The sequence below is a fragment of the Equus caballus genome, chromosome 23 (genome assembly GCF_041296265.1).
Source record: "Equus caballus isolate H_3958 breed thoroughbred chromosome 23, TB-T2T, whole genome shotgun sequence".
NCBI classification, from domain to species: domain Eukaryota; kingdom Metazoa; phylum Chordata; class Mammalia; order Perissodactyla; family Equidae; genus Equus; species Equus caballus.
In genome coordinates, this window is record NC_091706.1 from 50,079,592 (window position 1) to 50,105,825 (window position 26,234).

Consider the following 26,234-nt stretch of genomic DNA (forward strand, 5'->3'; position numbering starts at 1 on the left):
TAAGATATTGAACTGAGCAAGTTAAATCTGAATTTTAACATAAAGGATTGTATTTTAAAGCTAGGACTCATGAACTTAAACCTTGTGTGAATCCTTAATTTAAATTCATAATTCAAAATCATTGACTTGCCAAAATGGGATAAAAAAAATCAATGTTAGTGAAATAAATGTGGAAACACTTGTGCTTCTGTTGACATAGATTGAAAATATTTTCTAAGATGAAATGAAGAAAATGACAATAGAAATTATCAAAATTTATATTATATGTGCTTATTAGTTATAACAACAGTTTAGACTTTAAAATGGGACCTGATGAGACTCTTGTTACACTTCAACGAGCATACAGATTTACAAAATTTGAACTAACAAAACAGCATAGTTATATCTTCACCACAGTAAAATGGTAATGTGTTTATAATTTTGTTTTTTTAACTTGAAAATATACATGACTCAGCTCATTTTAGATAAAAATTTATGCCCATATGTTTTAGTATAGTTCTCCCTGTTTTAATAGTACAACCTGTGTAAACCCTATAGTCACTTTATATCATGCCAATTATTAATAGTAAAACTTTGTTTAAAAATCTTAACATTTATAATTTTATACTTAATTCATATTTTTGTATATAAATACATTTTTATCAAGTCCAGTTGGGTGGGCTTGGTTTCATTTTAGCACCTTTTGTTATTGTTAGGAAGAAAATATTCTTTAAATAGATTTATTCTTGTAGCAGGTTGTCATTTGGCTATACTGGATACTTAGATAAAGCTAGAAATGCACAAATATATAAATAAAAATATTAATGTGGCTTCTTATATTTCTTACATCTGTGAATTGACTTGTAGGAAATCTAGTGATTTACAGCTGATGATGGAATTCCCTAATACTTCTAATACCTGCCATATGGTCGAGTAACAAAGGCTGTCATCTCATTATTGCTGAATAGCACATAGCAGGTTAATGTAATAACATACAGAACATGAAATGCTCACATTCATTTATCTTAAGGTAGAATGAGTGATTGAAGTCATGTATGCACTACCACCTAGAATGTCATACAGTTTATACTAGCTTCTTTGTTTCAGAACAGTATTTTTGTTTGCCAGGTTTTGTACAATTTTTATTTCTATTTGTATATAATACTAAACTACTACCTACTGCCTTAGGATAGAAACCCTAAAGAAACCCGTTATTTCATTCCAACTGCCATAAATGACTACTGCCATAGTGGATCCAGAAATCCATTTTAAGTCTTGAAAAGCCAACAGGAATTATTTTCATTGGATCACATATCAAATTAGCATACTGATTTGTCACTGTTTTTTATATTAACCTCATGTAATTGTGTTTCATGGTTTAACCCCTTTCTTTGAGTTTCCTTATTTTAAAGGGATACATATGAATCTCATTCAAGATAGCTTTAAAAGCTAGTAACAACCTGAAAACAGTATTTGTTTACACAGTAGAAATGAAGCATGTGAGATTATTTTTTAAATAATGTATTAACATTTCACACTACTATGGGATGAATTGTGTCCCCTCCCAAAATTATGTCTAAGTCCTAATCGGCAGTGTCTCAGAGTGTGACTGTGTTTGGAGATGGAGTCTTTAAAGAACTGATTAAGTTAAAATGAAGTTACTGGGGTTTAAGCCACCCAGCCTGTGGTACTGTGTTGTGGCCGCCATAGGAAAGTAATACAGACACTTCACAACGTCAAGTGTTTTATTTCAGCTTTGAAAGGAGCCGTCATTTTGGTAAATTATTTAAATGTTCATTACTGGAGGAAGAGTATGAACTTGAGCTGATTTACAGCACACAAAGCAAATGCCTTTAACGATTCCCCTGACTTTCATTCTCAAATATATATTCAAATTTTCCTTTGTTTTTACGGGCTTAAGGTCAGTTTAACAACAGTTTTTAGAGTATGCTTTGAATAACACTTTAATATATGCTATGGTCTTTCCCTTTTAAAAGTCTTTAGAAGCAGTGTCTCTGTTTTGTTATTTGTCCTCCATTTTAAACTTAAATGCAAATAATTCTGACCATCTCTCTTGATAAAACATAGATTCACTTTAGGCAGTTAACAGACTTTAAACATCTTAAACATATCAGAGTTTAAACGACGTTTTTCCATCAGTATGTAAAATTTTCATGAATTGTACTCAAACTTAAATGGACTTTAGTCAAAAGAAAAAATAATGCTAATTTCCAGAATTGACATCTCAAATTTAAGATGTGTATTTGCTACATTTGCTTGCAACATGTTATATTGTAATCAAAAGTATAAAGTTAATTTAGTGGCTAATTCAGCGATATTTAGTGCAAGTTATTGTATTTCAGTTCAAGGAATTTTATTAAGTAGCTGTTAGGATTAATAATAACCAAGATGATGATGATGATGATTATACATTGTTTAGAACTTACTGTCTGCCAGGAATTATAGTGTATGATTATATTTAATATGTATAAACAGCAAGATATGTGTTACTAGTCCCATTTCACAGATGAGGAAACTAAAAGTAAAATAAGTTAAAATATTTTACAAAGTTAAAGCAACCAGAGCTGGCAGTGAGATCCAGTTCAGACCAAAATTCAATTTCTGCTAGACCACACTGCTTCTTCTAATTATACTTTTATATCTAATTATACTTTTATGTCACCACTGTCAATATTTTTTTAAAAGGTATAATTGCGTATTGCACAAAATACGTTTAAAAAAATAAAATCTATTTTACTCATTCCACTCTGGAATCTAACATGCTAAAATATTTTATGTTTCTTTTTTTTGTTTTTTTGATGAAGATTAGCCCTGAGCTAACATCTGCCACTAATCCTCCTCTTTTTGCTGAGGAGGCCTGGCCCTGAGCTAACATCCATGCCCATCTTTCTCTCTACTTTATATGGGGGACACCTGCCACAGCATGGCTTGCCAAGCAGTGCCATGTCTGCACCCGGGATCCCAACCGGCGAACCCCAGGCCGCTGAAGAGGAATGTGCGCTCTTAACCGCTGCGCCACTGGGCCGGCCCCTGAAGAATTATGTTTTAAAAGTAAATATGAGTCCATATAGTTTTTCAGTCATTTAGGTTTCTTGCTTGACTCCAGCTCTTTCTTAGTTTCAGTTCTTTATTCATTTTCATATATATATATCAGGTAACTCTTCTTCCCCATATGGTTTGTAGAATAGTGGGAGGGGCACAAAATCCTGAATTGAATTCCAGTTCAAAGCAGGAAAAGTTTACTTCTGTGTATTATTTAAGTTTTCAGAGCCCCATTTCCTGTTCTGGGAAAATAATTGTTAGCTCTACTTACCTTACATGTTTTTGAGATGATCAGAAAAGATCATGTCTATGAAACTATTTTATAAATGGTAAAATGGACTTTACAAACAGTAGTGCTTATATATTTTTCAAGATTTAAATAAAAATCCACTCCTCCTTGAAATTTTTGTACTCATGATTTAGAGTTAATTGCTCTTTCCTTTTTGCCCAGACCTATGGCACTTAGATCCTACTGTTTATTAGATTGATTTATGCACATCTTTCTTTCCAAATATTTTTTTTAATTTCTTAAGGTCAGGAATTTTATGTTGACATTTCTGTGTCCTACAACATGAACATTGTTTATTGAAATAAATGGAAAAATTTTAATTCATATGGAAACTTGAAATAATTATAATTTAAAGTTTTAGACTTTTTTTTTGTAAAATGTTCCTGGGTTGTATAGACTAAGGACCTCGTGACTACTAAAGTTACATTTTTCTAATTTAGAGAAAAGCAGCCTTGGTAGATTATTTTGTGTTTAGGTCATCAGTGTTTCATATGATTGTTAAATATTGAAGAAAAATATTGTTTTATTAATTAAGTTTCTCTATGTACCTATTTTTAGACTTTTTGTATAAGTTGTTTTTCTCTGCAAATATTTTTTTCACAATAGACTATATATCCAAAGCACTTAGGATCTCAGAAAAGTCTGCAAAATTTATTAGCATACTTAGTTCTGTGTCACTTTGTGTAGAATTTTAACTTCTTTTACCATCTGTCCTTTATTCAACAGATGTGTTATGGCATTTTAGAATGTATTTATCTACACCACCTTGGAATTATTTAGAAATTAAGTACTTTAGATTTATTTTGTCCTTCTGCTAAATGTAATTTTATTTTCATAGTTAGAAGTGATAATGAAAATACAGTAAATTATGATTTTGGACTTTTAAAAGAATAAATTAAATTCTTCTGTTTAGGTCATTGAATTGGAAAATAGGGTAAAATCTTTTGAGACAAGGTCGAGAAAATTAAAAGAAGGGAATAAAAAATTAATAAAAGAAAATGATTTCCTGAAATCCCTCGTAAGACAGCAGCAAGAAGATGCAGTTGCCAGAGAAAAAGAGCTAGAACAGCTACAAAATGAGAGTAAAGATGTAGAAAAAGACAAAACTGAACTTCAAGTAAAAATCAGTGAGCTGGAGAGAGAAGTCACTTCCCTGAGGAGACAAGTGGCAGAAGCTAATGGGTTGAGAAATGAAAATGAAGAGCTGATGAATTCAATGGAGAAATTGCAGCATTCAGCAGACAAAGTGAAATCTGAGATGACCACCACGAAGATGAGATCTGGACAATACGATTGTAAGACAACCACTACCAAGGTTAAACTTAAAGCTGCCAAGAAAAAGTGCCCTGTGGGTCGTTACCACACTGTTCTCAATCACTCCATCAAGGTTATGAGCAATGTGTTTGAGAACCTCAACAAGGACGGCTGGGAGGATGTGAGTGAAAGCAGGTAAGGCTCTCATTAACTTAGCTCTGTGGTGGGGACACTGTGCATATGTAAAGTACCAGCAAATGGAGATTGAATTTCAACTACTGTCGATTTGGTATTCAGAAAAAATACTGTCAGATCCTTTGAAATATCTTGGGAGGTCTTGTTCTGAGCTTATTGACTGAAATTTGCATGCAAAATTAGCCACAACTGCATGAGTATTTGAATAGATGCCAGGAAACCCAAAAAAAGGCAATGCTTGATTTCTTCCAGTGATGCTATTTTCATGCAGTCATGAGGCTTGAAATTGACAGTTTGGCAGGTTGATTTAATTTGCTGGCCCTTTGCATATTCACCACTGACAGCTAAGGATTCCCAGGCAAGCCTACTAAGTCGGTTTAGTTATCTTGTGACATGCCAACCTGGGAGGAGAAACATTTTTCCCCCTTAATTTAGTTAGATAAATTTTGAATGACCCATTTCAGCTTGTTACCAGATGTCTACAAGCTGTTTAACATCCTATAAATTAAGAACCATCTTCACTAATTATTTCATGTATGTATTATGCAAAGTCATTGTACCAACTTTAATTGAATGGTGGTTAAAAATTAGTTCTTTAATGTTAAAGCTCTATAAATTCCTGGTCTTAAGTTATATAACCCCTAGTGAATAGCAACAGGAGAATACTAAACATCTATAGTATTTCTTTCCCTTACCCCTGGCTATACATTCATATATGTACTTGAAGCACATCAGTAAAATCACAGAGACAAATGCGTAGTAGAACACCTCTTTTTGTACCTTTTTATGTATGTAGAAAGAACACCTCTTTGTATAAAAAACAGGGAAGTTCAATGTTGCCAGAATAACTAACAGACAAAGTGAACAATTTTCCATAATTCTGTTTTGTTTTTATAATAGCATGCATTTCCTTTTATTTTCACAGGACTTTTTTTGTTTTTTAAATCCCCAGTAGTGGTCTGCTTTACATTTGGGATGTCCCTGGATAGTTTTCTTAATAACTGACATAGAACTGAAACTTATCTTAAAATGCAGTTCTCAAACTTGTTTGTGTATTAGAATCACCGTTAAAATCCAAACCTTAGGCCACACCACAGAACAATTAAATCATAAGTTCTGGAGTGGTATACAAGCTTCAGTAGTTTTCGAAGCTCTCCAGCTGATTCTAATATGCAGACAAGTTTGGGAACCAATGTTTTAAATGATCATTGGGTCAAGCCCCTTGTCTTCAGTCAAGTAAAAAAACTCAGAAACAAATTTATGACGGTAAAGAAGAAGGACCAAATCTGTGTTCCCATTTCTCTGTTAACTCTTCTAAGGTTTTCTTCCCTGTTCTCAAAAGCAATTAGAGATAAAATCCTACTTAGCTTAAAACCCACTAAGCATTTATCTGTGTCTTCAAGGAAATTCTAGTTTCAGCTACTAATTACATATCAGCCAGTTGGTACTACCACACTCTTCATAATAAAGTGGTGCAGTTTACTCTTGTGTGAGTATGTGTTGAGGAGGAAAAATTTTCCCTTCTTCCCTTTTAGGTTCTTTGGCTGGTCTAATAATTAAATTGACATAAAACAGATTAACAAGAGAAAAACAAATTTAATTTTGTATGTACAGGAATCCCAAAGATAGGAGGCTCAAAAGGCAGCCAGGTAATTGAAGCTTATATAACATCCTGAGCTAAGGAAAGAGTTTTGGGTCTGGGGAGACAAAGGGAAGGAAGACTATTTACAGGAAGGCAGAGGAGGTGTTTGGAAAACAAAAATTGCCCTGATATCCAGATGTTTCTTAGGTAAAAAGGTATCTCTGGTAATAGCTCTCTTCCTGGTAGAGGCCCCCTTTTCAGTATAAATTTAGGCAGTTGAGGTGGGAGGTAAAGAGCTTTTCCTGAATCTGCTGGGTTTTGATTACCTTTAGCTCAAAATAATCTGCATGCCAAAGTGGCATATTTTGGGGTCACATATTCTGCTCCCCTTCATATATGTGTATGAATAAATACATGAAAGTTAAGTAATACACTCTTTGCTAATTTCATCATATTAGTGCATGTGCAGAAGGTCACATATTTTGGGAGATGTATCACACAATCTATCTTAAAACATAAGATTGTCATTTAAGTTATTTAGAAGTGGAACTTGATTTTACACTGTGAGGATTAAGTATTACATTTCCTGCCTGACAGAACATTTTCAGGAATCACTCAGCTGCGAAGAATTCTCAAACAATTAGAAATCCCACAGTGGAGCTTCAGGACTTCAGAACATTCTATTTCTTTTAGCTCTTCATAGTCTGAAATATAAGAAATTTACTTAGATACTGAGAAAAATTGAACTTTATCCATTATATATGTATATAAAATACTGTATCATATAATTATTACCTTATTAATATTTTCCCATAGTTGAGTATTATTACAAGAGCACACTGTCAAATGACAAAAATAATACAATTTAGTAATGAGTTTGAAGTCCTTTATTCAAGGGAAAACAGTCTATGGGTTGGGGGAGTACAGTTCCTAACAGTGGAGTACTCTTGCCTGGGGATTTTGGATAAGTGGGAGTTTTATAGAGCCTTAGAAGAGGCAACATGGAAACGGTATAATTGGCTAGAAGGTCAAGATTTCCCAATAAGGCAGCAGGTTTACTTTCTAGGGTAAGGTAAACTAGTTAAAGCTGAGTTGCAGGATTGTGATTGGCATATGTTAGATTTCCTTGAAAGTGAGGTGTTTCCCTTAAGTGCAGCTGACTTAGGTTTAGATTTCTGACATGGGCCAGGCCCGTGGGGCAGCCACATTTTGTGGGCCCTGATATAAGAATTGCCTTTATCAGTGCTCGTTTTGTGATGGGTGATAATCAGGAGGAGTTGTTGATACCTTAAAGAAGAAAAGCAGAATTTCAACAAAGCATGTTTATCAAATTTGTTAATAATACGACATTGAAAGGGATGGAAAATACTTTACAAAGTACGCTGAGAATCCCCAAGGATCTTAGTAGACTGGAAAGATATAGGAATACAAAAGACCACAGGGTCCTTTACTTGGCTATGAAATGCCAATTGCTCAATTATGCAATGGGAAAAATATGAGACTTTGCAATAGTGTATGTAAAAATATTTTAGGAGATTTTGTTAAATCCTGTGTGAGTCTACAGTGCAATGTACTTGGCAGAAAAGCTTACACAATTTTAATCTGCATCTACAGGAGTTCTACTAAGTACTTCTCATAGTATACTTATATGAAATTGAATTCTGGACATAATGCTCCATCAAGATAAGCTGGAGCACATTCAAGAGTGACCAGGGTGGGAAAACATCTCACAAGCATACATATTAGGAATATTTGAACAAGCTGAGGATGCTTTTCTTAGAGATGTCTCAAGCATCATATAACTGTGTCCAAATAGTTGAAAAATCATTTACATGGAAAAGGAATTGGACTTACTTGTATGTTCTACTCAACCTCAACACTTCTAATCTTCCTTCCTTGCTTTATTTTTTCTCATTATCACAAACTATTAACATACTATATGTTTTAATTACTTATTCCTCTCATTTGTTACCTCTCCCCTGACCCCACAAGGATGAAAACTACGTGAGGGCAGCGGTTTTTATCTACTTTATTCACTTACTGCTTTATCTCTTGTGTCCGGAAAAGTGTCTGACGCATAGTTGGTGCTTAACAAGTATTTTATTGAATGATGAATGGCCATAAGAGATGGAACTGGCCTCAATGAGTGAAAGCCTCAGAGATTCAAATTTTGTCCCAGACTAAGAGAAACTTTTCTGTTTAGAAATGTTAAACCTTTCTGCTCTGGCTCGGAGAGTAGTGAGTGCTCCAACCCTGGAAGTGTTAAAATATGTGCTTCCTGAGTTAACACTTAGAGAAATACTATAGAAGTGATGCCAATAGGCATTTTATAGAAGACAATCTAATTTCTTGATGAGATTTTATAATTTAAAATATGTTTAGACTAATTTTATCTTAACATTAAGAACCAGTAAATGCTCAAATTAAACTTCCAGCTTTATATGCAATATGTACTATAATATTATTTGGTCTTGAACTTAAAAGAGGTACATTTAACAACTCTTCTTCTTGGATTTTGTGTCTCCTCTTTTTTCCAAAAGCAGTGATTCTGAAACACAGACCTCTCAAAATGTGGGAACTATTATTGTAGAAACATCCCAGAAAATAAGTCCTATAGAAGATGGAAGAGACCAGAAGGAAAGTGACCAAACGCAAGACAGCCAAATACAACAAAAAGAAATAGTACAAATATATTCAAATATAGATGGCAAGACCCCAAAGGTATATGACACAATTTTGCTTAATTACAAGCGGTTTTTATCTTATGCTTCATAACTTAAATCAATTTTTGTTGCTATTGATTTAATTTGAATCCTTAAAAAATTGTTTTCTTTGAAGTATGCAGTGAAAATACTCACTTTTTAATTTTCATTTACCAGTTTGTTATAATCTTTTGCATAGAAGAAAATAAAAAGAGCTATTATTCTCTTAAGTATAAATCTTAAGGTATTTATATCTCAGCAAAAAAAATAAAGGTGATAATAAGCTTGTTATTGTTTGTAGGTAATGAAATATACCAAGTGAAGAAACTTGTGCTTTTATGTTAGCTTTCACGATGATAAAGTTATTTCAGTCTAACTAAGTCTTTAAACTTCTGATTTCTACCTAATGCCCCAATGTATTTTAAATCTCAAAAAATTAATGTTCCAAAACAACTTGTTTAATAATTCTTACCACTGTTACATCATGTCACCAAAAGGTTTACCTATTCAGCATAAATCAGTGAAAAACGTGAAAGATCATTTTATTTTGTTGTAAAAAAAAATCAGATGGTCTTTGAATTAACCTATAGGGTTCTTTTAAAATCAAATCTAAAAGTGTTTATCTTTTGAGATCTGGCCAGAATTTTGGAGGGTAAAGTTCAAGGATGAGAAAAGTCTATTTTAGATACCACCAGAGTAAGTTCAGATGAAGAATTATATGCTCACTGCCTGCTGATTGATTGATTGGGTGATAAATAGATTTTGTACAAATCTCTTCTTTTGCCACATGTGATTTGGTTGGGAATTTTTTTGTTGCAGTCATTTATGTGCAGCTTAATGAGTTTGTAAATAAAAGTAACTCATAATTCCATTCATATAATAAGAGAATGCAGTATAAACTACTTTGGATAGATCTATGCACATTGTTGACAGTGTGCATAGGAAATAAATGTTGACCAAACTGTAGCAAGTGTATTTGGAAAATATTAGAACTTCTCACTAACCCCAAAGATAACCATTATCTTTAATTTCCTCACTCATCTCTTTTTCTTTATAATTTTATCTCTCTTAACATTATGGTTAATTTTGGCTATTTTTAACTTTATGGAATCTACACAGTATGTCTTTTTTGGGACTGGCTTATTTTGCTCAAAATTATGTGGAGTTCATTCATTTTCATTATTATATATAATATTTCATTGTCTAAATATACCACATTTTATCCATTCTACTGCTGAATTTTGGGGTCTTCACTTTGGATTTCTTGCAAATAGTTTTGTAATGAATATTCTTCTTCATGTCTTCTATTGCAAGTGTGGGCATTTCTGTAATGAAATACCTAGGGGTGGAATTACTGCGCCATAGGTGATGTGTTTCTGAGATTTTAGTTGATAATGCTATTTTCCAAAGTGTTGTACCAATTTGTTGCACCCACTAGCAAACTGTGAAGATTTTTACTGCTCCTCATCAACACTTGATATGTTAGTCTTTCTCGTTTCAGCCACCTTGTATGTATGTTGAGGTGTATTGTTGTGGGTTTAATTTGCTCTTCTGTGATTGCTAATAAGGTGTTCAGTACTTTCTTGTAATCAATGACCATTTGGAATTCTTTTTTTTGCTGGGAAAAATTCACCCTGAGCTAACATCTGTTGCCAATTTTCTTTTTTTTTTTTAACTTTTTTTTTTTAATGAGTTGTTGATAGGTTATAATCTTGTGAAATTTCAATTGTACATTAATGATTGTCAGTCATGTTGTAGGTGCACCACTTCACCCTTTGTGCCCACCCCCCACCCCTCCTTTCCCCCGGTATCCACTAAACTGTTCTTGGTCCATAGTTTTAAATTCCTCATATGAGTGGAGTCATACACAGATTATCTTTCTCTCGCTGGCTTATTTCACTTAACATAATTCTCTCAAGGTCCATCCATGTTATTGCAAATGGAATGATTTTGTTCTGTTTTGCAGCTGAGTAGTATTCCATTGTATATATGTACCACATCTTCTTTATCCATTCGTCTGTTGCTGGGCACTTAGGTTGCTTCCACGTCTTGGCTATTGTAAACAGTGCTGCAATAAACATTGGGGTGCACAGGACTTTTGGGATTGCTGACTTCAGGCTCTTTGGATAAATACCCAGTAGTGGGATGGCTGGATCGTATGGTAGTTCTATTTTCAGTTTTTTGAGGAATCTCCATACTGTTTTCCATAGTGGCTGCACCAGTTTGCATTCCCACCAGCAGTGTATGAGGGTTCCTTTTTCTCCGCAACCTCTCCAACATTTGTTGCTATTAGTTTTAGATATTTTTGTCATTCTAACGGGTGTAAGGTGATATCTTAGTGTAGTTTTGATTTGCATTTCCCTGATGATCAGCAATGATGAGCATCTTTTCATGTGCCTATTGGCCATCCGTATATCTTCTTTGGAGAAATGTCTGTTCATGTCTCCAGCCCATTTTTTGATTGGGTTGTTTGATGTTTTGTGGTTGAGTTGCGAGAGCTCTTTATATATTAAGGATATTAAGCCTTTGTCAGATATATGACTTGCAAATATTTTTTCCCAGTTAGTGGGTTGTTTTTTTGTTTCAATCCTGTTTTCATTTGCCTTGAAGAAGCTCTTTAATCTGATGAAGTCCCATTTGTTTATTCTTTCTATTGTTTTCCTTCTCTGAGAAGTTGCCAATTTTCTTTTCCTATTTTTTATTTCTTTTCCTCTCCAAAGCCCTGTAAATAGTTGTATATTCTAGTTGTAAGTCCTTCTAGTTCTTCTATGTGAGCTGCCACCACAGCATGGCTACTGACGGACAAGTGGTGTGGTTCTGCACCCTGGAACTGAACCCAGGCTGCCAAAGCAGAGTGTGCCAAACTTTATGCCCTAGGCCATCAGGGCTGGCTCTGGAATTCTTTAGTAAATTACTTCTTCAAGTCTTTGCCCATTTTAAAAATAAGTTGTCTGTATTTTTCTCATTCATTTGCAGTTCTTATTTATGAGCCCTTTGTTGGTTATATACACTGCAGATATCTTACCCTACTCCATGCTGTGCCTTTTCGCTCTTTTTCTTTTCTTTTTTTTTTTTTTGAGGATTAGCCCTGAGCCAACATCTGCTGCCAATCCTCCACTTTTTGCTGAGGAAGACCAGCCCTGAGCTAACCTCTGTGCCCATCTTCCTGTATTTTATATTTGGGATGTCTAGCACAGCATGGCTTGACAAGCGGTGCTGTGTCCGCACCTGGGATCCAAACCGGTGAACCCTGGGCCGCCGAAGTGGAATGTGTGAACTTAACCACTGCATTAGCAGGCCGGCCCCCCTTTTTGGTCTTCTTAATGGTGTCTTTTGAGGAGCAGAACATCTTAATTCTAATGTGGTCAAATTTATCTCATTTTTTCGTGTATGAATAGCACTTTTTGTGTTCTGTATAATAATTTTTTACCTTCTCCAACTTAGATATTTTCTTATAATACCTTCCTTGTTATCCTCTTCTGCATTATCTGTTTTACTGTTTTGCTTTTCACGTTTGTCTGGCATTGATTTTTGCATATAATGTAAGTTTCTCATTTTTTGCCACTGTGTTCCAACAGTGCCACCTTTGTTAATCAAATTTGCATATACTTGTGGATATGTCTCTAGACTTTTTCTTCTGTTCCATCAGTATATTTATCTATATCATGCTGTCTCATTACAGTTATTTTATAGTAGTCTTGATTTATAATAGAGCAAGTGCCCCATTTTGTTGTTCTTCAAGAGTCTCTTCGGTATTCTTGGTTCTTTGTTCTTCAAAATGAATTTAGAATCAGCTTGTCAATTTTAACAAAAAACCCTGTGGGATTATGATAGGGACTATATTAATATAAATTGATAATAAACCAATAAGAGGACTCTGAAAAATAGAGAGAAGACAGGCCAGCTAGGGATCTCAGGACTTGAGAAACAACAAGGTTGGTGAGTTCTTTGGATTTTCATTCTGCCTCGTATATCCTGGCCTGAATGCTGAAGAAACCTGCAATTTGGAAATGCCAGTAGGTCAGGCAATAAGAGCCCCCAGTAAAATCCTGCTCTTTCTAATCAAAATACCAGGAAAGGGATAACCCAACAAGACAGAAGACTGTTGTACAATAAGTGCCCTATTCTAGCCAACCCGTGGAAAAAATTATAACCCTACCTCTACCCCCATCAGTGAAGACCTGCTGGGGAACCTAGACTTTCACTCTTACCTGCTAGGAGGAAGCACTCCATCCCTGCCCGCCCCCCAACCCATCAGTGAGGAGCCAATGGTAAAGACTCCCTCCCATCCATGTAATTGGAGGGCACAAAGGGAGCTGGACATCCATCCCCATGTAGCAGTAAAGAGATGGCCCTTTCCCTTCCTACCAGGGTGATTTCAGAGGCCAAGTACAGAGTTGAGGACTTTCATCACCTCCCATATCTATAAAGGCTCCTAACCCCTCTCGATGGAGGCCAAATGAGGAGCAGAAACAAGGCCATGCTTGATCTCTCCACCAGGGTGGTATCAGCAGAGGCCTTTGGGGAGCCCGACCAAACAGTAATGAGGTGCCCCTCTCCAAGCAGGGTGTCAGCAGAGACTAGACTTCTCTCCTCAGCTGGCAACATGAAGTGGTGCCTCCTTGCCCCACCATGTGGGATCAGAGGAGGCCTGCTAAAACAGAAGATTTAAATAAGATCCAGAGTCTTGAAACACAATACCCAAAATATCCAAGATACAACTAAAAATCACTCATTATACCAAGAACCTAGGGAAACCTCAACTTGAGTGAAAAAAGACAGTCAACAGAAGCCAACAGCAAGATGACACAGATGTTGGAACTATATGATAAGCATGTTAAAGTAGCTATTATAAAAATGCTTTGGCAAGCAGTTACAGATAGGCCTGAAACAGATGAAGAAATAGAACTTCTCAAGAATGAAATAGAAAGTCTTAATAAACAGGTAGAAGATATAAAAAAGAACCAAATGGAAATTTTAACCAAAAAATAAGATAACTACTTTGTGTTTGCCCCACAGAGGGTGACATCAGTCTCCACTACTCAGTTTGATGTCAAGGTTGATGACCGCAAACACCCACTAAGAGGGAAAGAAAAGGTTTATTGCTTACTTAATGGAATAGAGAACCTAGAAATGGATCCTCAAGTATGAACAACTGATTTTTGACAAAGGTGCAAAAGCAGTTCAATAGAAGGATGGTCTTTTCAACAGATACTGCTGGAGCAATTGGATATCCCTACACAAAGAATGGACCTATACCTAAACCTCACACCTAATACAAAAATTAACTTGAAATGAATCACAGATATAAATATAAAACATTAAATTATGAAACTTTTAGAGAGAAACATAGAAAATCTTTGGGATTTAGGGCTTGCTGAAGAGTTTTTAGACATAATACCAAAAGTATGATCCCTAAAAGAAAACATCAATAAATTATATTTAATCAAAATTAAGAACTTTTGCTGTAGAGGGCCCTATTAAGTGGATAAAAAAGATATGCTATAGACTGAGAGGAAGTATGTACAAACCTGAATACACCACAATTTATCCTTTAAAATATATTTACAAATATATCTGACAAAGGACTCATATCTTGAATAAATAAAGACTTCTTTCAAAACTCAGTAGTAGAAAATCAAACAATCCAATTAGAAAACAGGCAAAAGACATGAACAGTCAGTTCACAGAAAAGGATAAATGGATGGCAAATGAGCACGTATAAAGATGTTCAACATCACTAACCATTGGGGAAATGCAGATTAAGACCCTGAAGAGATATACATCTGTTAGAACAGCTAAAATAAAAAATAGTGACAATACCAAATGCTGGCAAGGATGCAAAGAAACTAGATCTCTTAGACAATACTAGTGTGAATATAAAGTGGTACAGCAGTCTGGGAAACAGTTGGCAGTTTCTTTTAAAAAAATAATAATCATTCACTTACCATACAATCCAGCTATCTCATTCTTGAACACTTATCCCACAGAAATGAAAATTTATCTTTATCCAGAAAACCTATACACGAAAGGTCATAAAAGCTTTATTTCTAATAGCTGAAAACTGGCAACAACCAAAATTTTCTGCAATAGCTAGGTGGCTAAGCAAACTGTGATACATCCATATGATGGAACACTATTCAGCAATAAAAAAAGTACAGACTGTTGATACACAGAATGTCCTAGCTTTGTGACCTCAAATTTCTTCTCTTGAATTGGGCCCTGGGCTTTCTTTCCTGTCTTCTGTAGTCTCTGTTGCTGTTTAAATGGAATTTCAAGGCCACTGGGGATTATCACTTTTTCTGTATTTTGCTGGCCACATTGTTGGTTACTTGTCTCTCTGGATTCCTGTTTTCACTTCATTTTTGGCCGCAGCATTTCTCTTGACATTTTACCATGTTAAAAGTGTGCTTTTTTAAAAGTGCTCTTAGCAAGCCATTTAAGTGTGCTTACTTCAAAATATGAGAACTGTTTTGAATTTCTAGTCAATAATAATACTGGAAATGAAAGCCCAGTTCTTTTTTATTTTAGGTCCAGTTAATTTGATACCAAGTCTAATGACTAATATTGGTAATTTTGTAGTTCTATTTTGGATCTTTTTAAGTGCTCAGTACATGATTGGCACTTGAGTCTTAATAAAGCAATGAAACATTTTAAAAAATAATCTTATATCCTGCTGCTGAAGACAAGTTCAAATGAAGCATTTCAAAAATATTTTGAGAAATGAAACATAGTTTAAAAGAAGGCAATTGGTTAAAGGAAAAGCTTACCTTAGACAGGAGTTTCTGGTATTTATGTTAGGTAATCAATTTTATTACTTTAGGGCCATACCTTATATAGAATATAGTATAATTAATTATCTATGAACATAAAATATATGGCTTGTTGTCAAAGTAACATTGGATCAAATTTATTTTTTCCTTCCATTTTTACTGTAATTATTGATTTGTTCCTGAAATGGGGTCTTTGAAAAAAACTTCTTTATTTTTTAAAGACATAGTTTTCCAGATTGATATTGTTTCTGTTTCCCAGCCAACAAATTCTTAAACAAGACCACATATTTTATTAATAGGATTTATGATATTTTTGGAAGATATTCCTATTTAAAATTTTGCTTTGGGAAAGCTTTTAAAATTGGTGAAACATTTTGGAAGAGAGGGCTGGCCCCGTGGCCGAGTAGTTAAGTTTTCATGCTCTGCTTTGGCGGCCCAGGGCTTTGCCAGTTTGGATCCTGGGCATAGACCTAGTACCACTCATCAAGCCATGCTGAGGCAGTGTGCCACATAGCACAACCAGAAGGACCTATAACTAGAATATACAACTACGTACTGGGGGGCTTTGGGGAGGAAAAGAAAAAAAAAGATTGACAATAGATGTTAGCTCAGGGCCAATCTTAAAAAAGGAAAAAAAACCCCACAGTCCCACCGTAACCAGCATTAGAAAGCAGCATGCAAGATTCGAGATGGAGAGGAAAGACTTTAAAAAAAAAGAAAAAAGTCAACATGGCTTCATTTTATTTCACCTCAGTGCATGGAAATGCCATGAGGAAAACATACCACTTCGAGGAAAGTTACTTTATTATCATCAACATCATTTTAACTTCATTTATCAGAAGGGATTCATTAGTCTACATGCAACAGAGAACGGTAGTGAGAAAAGGACCTAGATTCCCAGAGAACAAGTTATTAAATATTCTTATTTTATTTTTGTTGCCTTTACTGTGTGCACCCCTAGGTTTTTAAACTGTCCCTAGATTAAATTTCTACTACTTTGGGATTGATTTTGTATTTGTAACTTCTTCTTTGTATGTGTGAGGAAAATTGGCTCTGAGCTAACATCTGTTGCTAATCTTCCTCTTTTTGCTTGAAGAAGATTGTTGCTGAGCTAACGTCTGTGCCAGTCTTCGTCTATTTTGTCTGTGGGATGCCGCCACAGCATGGCTTGAAGAGCGGTGTGTATGTCCACGCCTGGGATCTGAACCTGTGAACCCTGGGCTGCTGAAGCGGAGCAAATAAACTTAACCACTGTGCCACCAGACCAGCCCTGTATTTCTAAATTCTGCCTGCTAGGTCAACTTTAGTGTACATATGATGAGTTCTTGGTATTAATTATAGAATTTTATTGCCTGGATTTTCTTTTAACTTGGTATAAATAAATATAGTGTTAAGTAAAGAAATATTATTTATTATGTTGTTTCTCTTGAGGTTGTTATTGAGTAATTAACTTTTATGAAACCTTCAAATTTAGGATTATCAATACAAGAATGCCAAAAAACCAACTTTTCAAAAGAAGAATGATAATATTCAAAAGAGTTCACACACAACACTTCCTACCAGAGGTAAGACTGCATATGAAATTAACAATATCGTTTTAATTTAATGTGATTTTTGAAATATTATGAACCACATTATTTTTATAGTTAACAGAGAAAAGTGGAAAAATATAACTGCCCAGAAATCAAGTAGCAGTATTATTTTATTACGAGAGCGGATTATATCCTTGCAACAACAAAACAGTGTACTTCAGAATGCCAGAAAAACAGCAGAATTGTCTGTTAAAGAATACAAAGAAGTCAATGAAAAGCTTCTTCAGCAGCAACAAGCATCTGATCAACGATTTCAGACGAGTAGACAGACTATAAAGGTAAAGTAAAATAAAGTTAATTAAATAAAATATAGTTATAATAGAGTATATTATAAAAGTCAGATATTTTGTTTTACATGTGTTGTTTGGTTCATATTTGTGATAGAGGTGGCTATGCGTTAAAAAAAATTCCCAGGCACTGCTCAATAATGTTTAATACTCAGTTTAATACTTAGATTTCTTTATTAAGGTCTACAATAAGGAACAATCTACATGAGAAAGAGAACTCCAAACACTTTACTATCATTCCTTTTCCACTTAGTTTTTCTCTTCTTAACATTTTTATATGATCTTTATTGCGTTATATCTTGAATTTTAAATGCGGGCTCCATAAATGCATTTAGCTTGCCCATTTGTCCATGTCTAAAACTTTGAATTTATCACTATAAATCACATTATTAGCTAGTAATTGCCTCATTTCCTCTTTGCAAATACCAGTATAAAATGTGAAGATTTTAATATAAATATATCTTAATGTGTTCCTATAACTATCTATGCTTCCTTTACTCAGGTGAATTGAGTTTTCTGCAACAATTTTTAGACACATTATACCTTCCTGCTGGTTATCATAATTTAATTTTAAAGCAAATGAATAAGAAAATATTGGTTGTTCCTTAAGTCTCCATTCTTAAACATACTTGTTTGTATAAGGAATGATTTGTTGGAAATTTGTTGTTTTACACAGAATTCTTTTCATTATTTTAGGAAATAATTTTTAAAGCACTTTCACACATAATTGTAAATTACACTTAAATTCTCTACTTCTAATGTCTAGTTCTTCAATTCAAGCAATACTTAGAAATGTTTTAATTATAATGGATTAGTATTATACTAGTTATACCAACAAGGACTGTGTTCTGGCTTCATTCCCAGAGTAGCCTTATACCCAAACCTCATCCATGTTCCAAACTTACACTGGACGTTGCTTTCTATGATCTGTTTTTTAAAAATGTATTGACTTGTTTTGTAGCCTAATAGATAGTAAATCCTGGAGAATGTTCCATGTGCACTTGAGAAGAATGTGTATCCTGCTGTTGTTGCGTCGAGTGTTCTCTCTCTCTATATATACCTATTAAGTGTAGTTGGTTACTAATGATGTTCAACTCTTCCATATCCTTGCTGATTTTCTGTCTTGTCTTTCAAATCACCCACTATTATTATTTTTTGGGAATAATTTTAATGAAATGTAATTCACATACTATACAATTCTCTCATTTAATCTAGTGGTTTTTACAATATTGACAAAGTTCTTCCACCATCACCAAAATCACTTTTAGAGCATTTTCATAACCTGAAAAAGAGACCTTGTACCCTTTAGCTATCATCCTTTTATTCCTCCATCTCTCCCAGCCCTAGGCAACCACTAATATACATTCTGTCGTTATGGATTTGCCTATTCTAGACATTTCATATAAATGGAATCATACAATATGTGGTCTTTTGTGTCTGCTTCTTTCACTTATCATAATGTTTTCAAAGTTCATCCATGTTGTGGTATGTATCACTATTAGTGTAAGGACTTTGAATATTTACTCCTCCATAAAGTCAGTGAAAACAAATGGGCAAAAATTGTCAGGAATCAACATTTTCATAACACTGGGTACAAAACCTGATCTTCTAAGAGTCAGGGTAGTATTCCTAAGGCAATTAATTGCTGGCTCAAGGTAGTTACAAGTTTTCTAAACTGTGAATTCCTTATTTTTTAAAAAAATTCAAGATCAAATAAAAGTATTTTACCCGAAACTGTAAAGCATTTTATTGAGGAACACTTTTAATTCCTCTATGAAACTCTGGAAATTAACCAAAGACTTGCAATGATCCAGGGAGTGTTTATTCAATAAAAATAGCTGAATCTAAATAAGAACAGGAAAATTTGTGGCATTTAATTTGCCTTAGTCCCATCCCCCACTCTCCCAGCTCAGCAGTAGCCTGGGAAAAAATTATGGTCCATGTTCCCCATGCAGCCTGGCAGCTACCGGAAGAAGCAGAATAGAGCTGGAGCTCCTTTAAAGCCTCATTCCCAAATAATTGTCATCATTTAACCTGTCCGATGGTTCCCTAGAAGACGTCAATTAAAAAGATGATTCTGATCTTGTTCAGTGTGAACAGCCTTCTTCCTAGCAAGGGAGTAGATGGATGGGATTGTCACAAACTAGTACAGGCAAGTGTTTTAACTTCAGGCTGCCTGAGGTGATGAATTCCAGTTTAGGTCAAAAAATATATTAACCAAATAGCTTAAAAGGAAAAACTTGGGAATGAGATGTCCATAAGAGTTTTGAAAAGCTCTGATATATTCCTGGGAATCTGGAGGACACATTCATTTGTGGAGCTGTGTGCATGCTCAGGAAAAGGTGAGAAAGCCTAAGCTTTCACCTCTGTCTTACTGTAAGGCTCTGTACAAGAAGATCGTAAATACTAAGGCAGTATTGTTCACAGCAGTGTTATTAAGAATAGCCAAAAGGCAGAAACAATCTAAATGTCCATTAGTTGATGACTGGATAATCAAATTGTGGTTTATACACACAGTGGAATATTATTAAACCACAAAAAGTAATGAAGTATTGGTACGTGCTACAACATGAATGACTTTTTAAAACATTATACCTAGTGAAAGAAGCAAGGCACAAAAGAGCACAAATTATGATTCAATTTATATGAAATATACAGAATAGGCAAATCCATAGTGACAGAAAGTAGATTAGTGGTTGCTTAGGTCTGGAGGGAAGAAGAATATGAGAGTGATTGCTAAAGTGTACATTTCTTTTTAAAGTAATAAAAAAAGTTCTAAAATTGTTGTGGTAGTTGAACACTTTTGTGAATATACTAAAAAAAAACTAAAGTGTATACTTTAAATGGGTGAAGAATGTGGCATATGAATTATATCTCAATAAAACTTTTTTAAAATGTTCGTTTTAAATAGGAATATATACATACATGTAGTATTTGCATGAATGTTGCTGATATTACATTCATTGTTGACAGAATGATATAAAAATAATTCTCTTTCCAAATTAATAAAGGCTACTGCTAAGATAAAAATTGATTAGGTGTTAAATATTATAGTAAAAATGTAAGAGCTACATAACATTTTTAGGTGTATAAAGAACCTACTATTAGATGAAGCACTTAACTTCAATTATTATTAAACTCAATAAAGTAAAATATATTTAAGGTAAATTTTCTTAAAACTATTTTCTAATTAAAGCAATGCATTTTCTATTGCTAACATATTCAATTCTCTATTGCAAAAGTAAACATCAAGGTATAGAAATATATTAAAGCTAACAATATTGACTGATTTTTTCAGTTTGAATGCTCAGTTCTTTGAATTAAGAACCTTACTCAGAATTCACGTGAAACTTGTGAAAAATGAGTCCCAAATCTTAAGAATAACAAGATGTAAATGCCATTCTCTTTTTTTCCAGTAATTTTACTTAAGTGTATTATGACTTTGGAAACTCCTTTGTAGTCACATATAGGTCATCATGTAGATTTCAAGAGCATTGATACACAGAGGCAAACTACCAGAATCCATATTAGTAAAAGAAAATGAAGCTCTACCCATAAATGCACCTTTTAGAAAATCTTTTGAATGCTTTATATTAGGTATTAAATAATTGTGTGTATCAACTGATATCAAATGTAAATGTTTGCTGAATTTTACATACTGTGAATTTATTTTCTAAAAAGCTCTCCCTGAGATAATGTGTTTAGAGAGAGCATAGTGATCCTTATTATTCATTCATATATGAATAGGTGAGTTATTATTTTATTAATTTTCTCTCTATATTTGTTTAACAAAATGTATTTCAAGAGGTGTATTATTGTTATGGATTGACTTGTGTCCCCCCAAATTCATATATTGAAGTCCTAACCCCCAATGCTATGGTATTTGGAGATGGGGCCTTGGGAGGTAATTAGATTTAGATGAAGTCATGAGGAGAGGCCCTCATGATGGGCTTAATGCCTTTATAAGACGAGACACCAGGGCTGGCTCTCTCTACCATGAGGGATCAGAGCAAGCATGTAACTGTGTGCAAGCCAGAAAGAGAGATCTCACCAGAACCTGACTCATGCTGGCATCCTGAGCTCATACTTATAGCCCCTAGAACTGTGAGGAATTAAATGTGTGTTGTTTAAGCCACCCAGTTTGTGGTTCTTTGTTATAGCAACCCAAGCAGACTAGTACAGATATGGGTCCTAGGAGTTTGGTGCTGTTGTAACAAATACCTACAAATGTGGAAGCAGCTTTGGAACTGGATAATGAGTAGATTATGGAAGAGTTTTAAGGTGCATACTGGAAATATGGACCTTAAGAGTATTCTGGAGAGGTCTCAGATGGAAATGAGGAACATATTATAGGAAACTGGAAGAAAGGCAGTCATTGTTATAGAGTGTCAGAGAACTTAGCTGACCTCTGTTCTAGTTTTAAGGTAGAACTTATGAGCAATGAAATTATATATTTTTTATTAAGACTTTATTTTTTTGTGGCAGTTTTAGGCTCACAGCAAAATTGAGAATAAGATACAGAGATTTCCCATTTACCCCTTGCCCCCACACATGTGTAGCCTCCCCCATTATCAATATCTCCACCAGAGAGGTACATTTATTACAATTGATGAACTTAAATTGATACATCATAACCACCCAAAGTCCATAATTTACCCTAAAGTTCACTGTTGGTATTGTACGTTCCTTGAGTTTGAACAAATGTACAATGACATATATTCATCCACATATCCATTTACTGCCCTAAAAATCCTCTGTGCTCCACCTGTTTATACCTCCCCACCCCCCAACCCCTGGCAGCTGCTGATCTTTTTACTGCCTCTGTAGTTTTACCTTTTCTAAAATGTCATATAGTTGGAATAATACAATATAGAGACTTTTCAGATTGGCTTCTTTTTCTTAGTAATATGTACTTAGGGTTCTTCCATGTCTTTTCATGGCTCAATAGCTCATTTCTTTTTAGTGCTGAATAATATTCCATTTTCTGGATGTACCACAGTTTATTTATACGTTCACTTACTGAAAGACATCTTGATTACGTCCATGTTTTGGCGATTATGAATAAAGCTGCTATAAACATCTGTGTGCAGGTTTGTGTGGACATAAATTTTTAACTACTTTGGGTAAATACTAAGGAGCACAATTTCTGGATTGAACAATGAGAATATGTTCGGTTTTGTAAGAAACCACCAAACTGACTTTCAAAGTGGCCTTACCATTTTGCATTCCCACCAGCAATGAGTGAGAATTCCCATTGCTCCACATCCTGGCCAGCATTTTTTGTTGTCAGTTTTATGGATTATGGCCATTCTCATACGTGTGTAGTGGTATCTCATTGTTGTTTTAATTTGTGTATCCCTGATGACATATGAGGTGGAGCACCTTTTCGCATGCTTGTTTGCCATCTGTTTGTCTTCTTGAGTAAGGTGTTTGCCCAGGTCTCTTGCCCATTTTTTAGTTGTGTTGTTTGTTTTCTTTTTCTTTCTTGCTTGCTTTTTTTTTGGTGAGGAAGATTGGCCCTGAGCTAATACCTGTTGCTGATCTTCCTCTTTTTGGATTGAGGAAGATTGACCCTGAGCTAGTATCTGTGCCCATCTTCCTCTATTTTGTATGTGGATTGCTGCCACAGTGTGGCTTGACGAGTTGTGTAGGTCCACACCTGGGATCTGAACCCGCAAACCTGGGCTGCCAAAGTGGAGTGTGCTGAACTTAACCACTACACCATCAGGCCAGCCCCAGGTTGTTTGCTTTCTTACTGCTGAGTTTTAAGTATTCTTTGTATATTTTGTATAACAGTCCTTTATCAGATGTGTCTTTTGCAAGTGTCTCCCCTAGTCTATGGCAGAATGGGTCTTTTCATTCTCTCAACATTTTCTTTCACAGAGCAGAAGTCTTGAATCTTAATTAAGTCCAGCTTATCAATTATTATTTTTCACAGATCATGCCTTTGGTGCTGTATCTAAAAAGTGATTGCATTACCCAAGGTCATTTAGAAGTTCTCCTATGTTATCTTCTAGGAGTTTTTTAGTTTTGCATTTTAGACTTAGATCTGTGATCCACTTTGAATTAATTTTTGTGAAAGGTGTAAGGTCTGTGTCTAGATTAATTTTTTTTGCCGTAGATATCCAGTTGTTCTAGCGCAATTTGTCAGAAAGACTTATCTCCATTGTATTGGCTTTGCTTCTTTATGAAAGATCAATTAACTGTATTTATGTAGGTCTGCTTCTGGGCTCTCTGTTCTGTTCCATTGACCTATTTATCTTTTCTTTCACCAGTATCACACTGTCTTGATTACTGTAGCTTTACAGTAAGTCTTGAAGTTGGGTAGTGTAAGTCTTCCAACTTTGTTCTTCTCCTTCAATATGTGTTGGCTAATTTGGATCTTTGAAAATAACTTTCTGAGATTTTGGTTGGGGTAGAATGAATCTATCGATCAAATGGAGAAGAACTGACATCTTGAAAATGTTGTGTCTTCCTATCCATGAACATGGAATATCTCTCTATTTATTTACTTCTTCTTTGATTTCTTTTATCAGAGTTTTTTAGTTTTTCTCATATAGACCTTGTACATATTTTGTTAGATATATAACAAAATATTTTCATTTTAGGGATGCTAATGTAAGTGATATTTTGCTTTTAATTTCAAATTCCACTTGTTCATTGCTGGTATATAGAAAAGGGGTTGACTTTTGTATATTAACCTTGCATCCTACAATGATACTATAATCACTTATTTGGTTCCGGAAATTTTTGTCTATTCTTTCAGGTTTTCTACATAGACAATCATATCATCTTCAAACAAAGATGTTTTATTTCTTCCTTCCCAGTCCATATACATTTTATTTCCTTTTCTTATCTTGATGGCTTAGCTAGGACTTCCTGTATGATGAAAGACCATGGTGAGAAGAGATATCTTGGCTTGTTCTTCATCTTAGTGGGAAAGCTTCAAGTTTCTCACCTTTAAGTGTCTTGTTAGCCATGGGGTTTTTGTAGATACTCTTTATCAAGTTGAGGATGTTCTCCTCCATTCCTAATTTACTGAGAGTTTCCATTGTGAATGAATGTTGGGTTTTGTCAAGTGCTTTTCTGCATCTATTGATATGATCACATGATTTTTATTTTTTAACCTGTGGATGTAAAGGTTCATTGATTTTTAAATGTGGAACCAGCCTTGTCTTCCTAGGATAAATCCTGCTTGATCATGGTGTATAATTCTTTTTGTGCATTGTTAGTTTTGATTCTCTAATATTTTGTGGCATATTTTTACATCTATGTTCATGAGCGGTATTGGTCTTTAGTTTTCTTTTCTTTTCTTTTAATATCTTTGGTTTGGATATCTGGGTAATTCTGGTATCATAGAGTGAGTTAGAAAGTATTCTTTCTGCTTCTTTCTTCTGAAAGAGATTGTAGAGAATTGGTATAATTTATTCCTTAAGATTTTAGTAAAATTCACCAGTGAACCCATATGGACCTACTGCTTTTCATTTTAGAAGGTTATTAATTATCAATTTAATTTCCTTAATAGATATAGGCCTATTCAGACTGTCTGTTTCTCCTTGTGTGAGTTTTGGCAAATTGTGTCTTTCAAGGAACTGGTCCATTTTATCTAGGTTATCAAATTTGTCGGTATAGAGTTGTTTGTAGTATTCTTTCATTATCATTTTAATATCCAAGAATCTGAAGTTATATCCCCTATTTTATTTCTGATATTAGTAATTTGTATCCTGTCCTTTTTTTTTTAATTAGCCTGGCTAGAGACTGATCAAATTGATTTTTTCAAAGAACCGGCTTTTGGTTTCATTGATTTTCTCTATTGATTTCCTATTTTCAATTTCACTGATTTCTGCTGTAATTTTTATGATTTCTTTTTTTCTGCTTACTTTAGATATAATTTCCTTTTCTTTTGCTAAAGTCCTAAGGTGGAAACTTAAATAATTCATTTTAGATTTTTCTTCTTTTCTAATATATGCATTTAATGCTGTAAATTTCCTTCTAAGCACTGCTTCGTTTCATCTCACAAATATTGATAAATTGTGTTTCATTTTCACTTAACTCAAAATATTTTTTAATTTCTCTTGTGATTTCTTTTTTAATTTCTTTGAGATCTGTTTTTTGACCCATGTATTATTTAGAGGTTTTTTTTTTAATCTCCAGATATTTGGGGATTTTTTGCCTATCTTACTGTTATTGATTTCTGGTTTAATTCCATTGTGGTCTGAGAGCAGACGTTATATTATTTCTGTTCTTTTAAATTTGTTAAGATATGTTTTATGGCCCAAAATGTGGTCTAGCTTGGTGACTGTTCCACATGAACTTGAGAAGAATGTGTATTCTGCTATTGTTGAGGGAAGTAATCTATAGAGTTCAGTTATATTCAGTTGATTGTGAACTCCCATTGAGTTCAACTATGTCCTTAGTGATGTTCTGCATTCTGGATCTGTCCATTTCTTTCTTGCTTGCTTGCTTGATTGCTTGATTGCTTTCTTGCTTTCTTGCTTGCTTGTTTGCTTTCTTGCTT

At 34.3% G+C, this 26,234-nt stretch overlaps 1 protein-coding gene across 6 annotated transcripts in view; it reads left to right on the plus strand.

The window, feature by feature from the left end:
* CNTLN (centlein) overlaps nucleotides 1-26,234 on the plus strand; it is a 321,096-nt gene that overhangs the window by 197,433 nt on the left and 97,429 nt on the right. For 2 of the 6 annotated variants that reach the window (XR_011431201.1, XM_070248227.1), the window contains exons 15-19: nucleotides 2,923-3,051; nucleotides 4,245-4,780; nucleotides 8,903-9,083; nucleotides 17,312-17,402; nucleotides 17,484-17,707. Coding sequence is in view for 5 of the 6 variants with exons in the window: in XM_070248227.1 (XP_070104328.1) it covers nucleotides 2,923-3,051; nucleotides 4,245-4,780; nucleotides 8,903-9,083; nucleotides 17,312-17,402; nucleotides 17,484-17,707 (1,161 nt within the window). In the remaining variant the exon portion in view is untranslated. The remainder of the gene's footprint in view (nucleotides 1-2,922; nucleotides 3,052-4,244; nucleotides 4,781-8,902; nucleotides 9,084-17,311; nucleotides 17,403-17,483; nucleotides 17,708-26,234) is intronic. The other 4 variants (XM_070248231.1, XM_070248232.1, XM_070248228.1 and 1 more) reach the window with 3 other exon arrangements.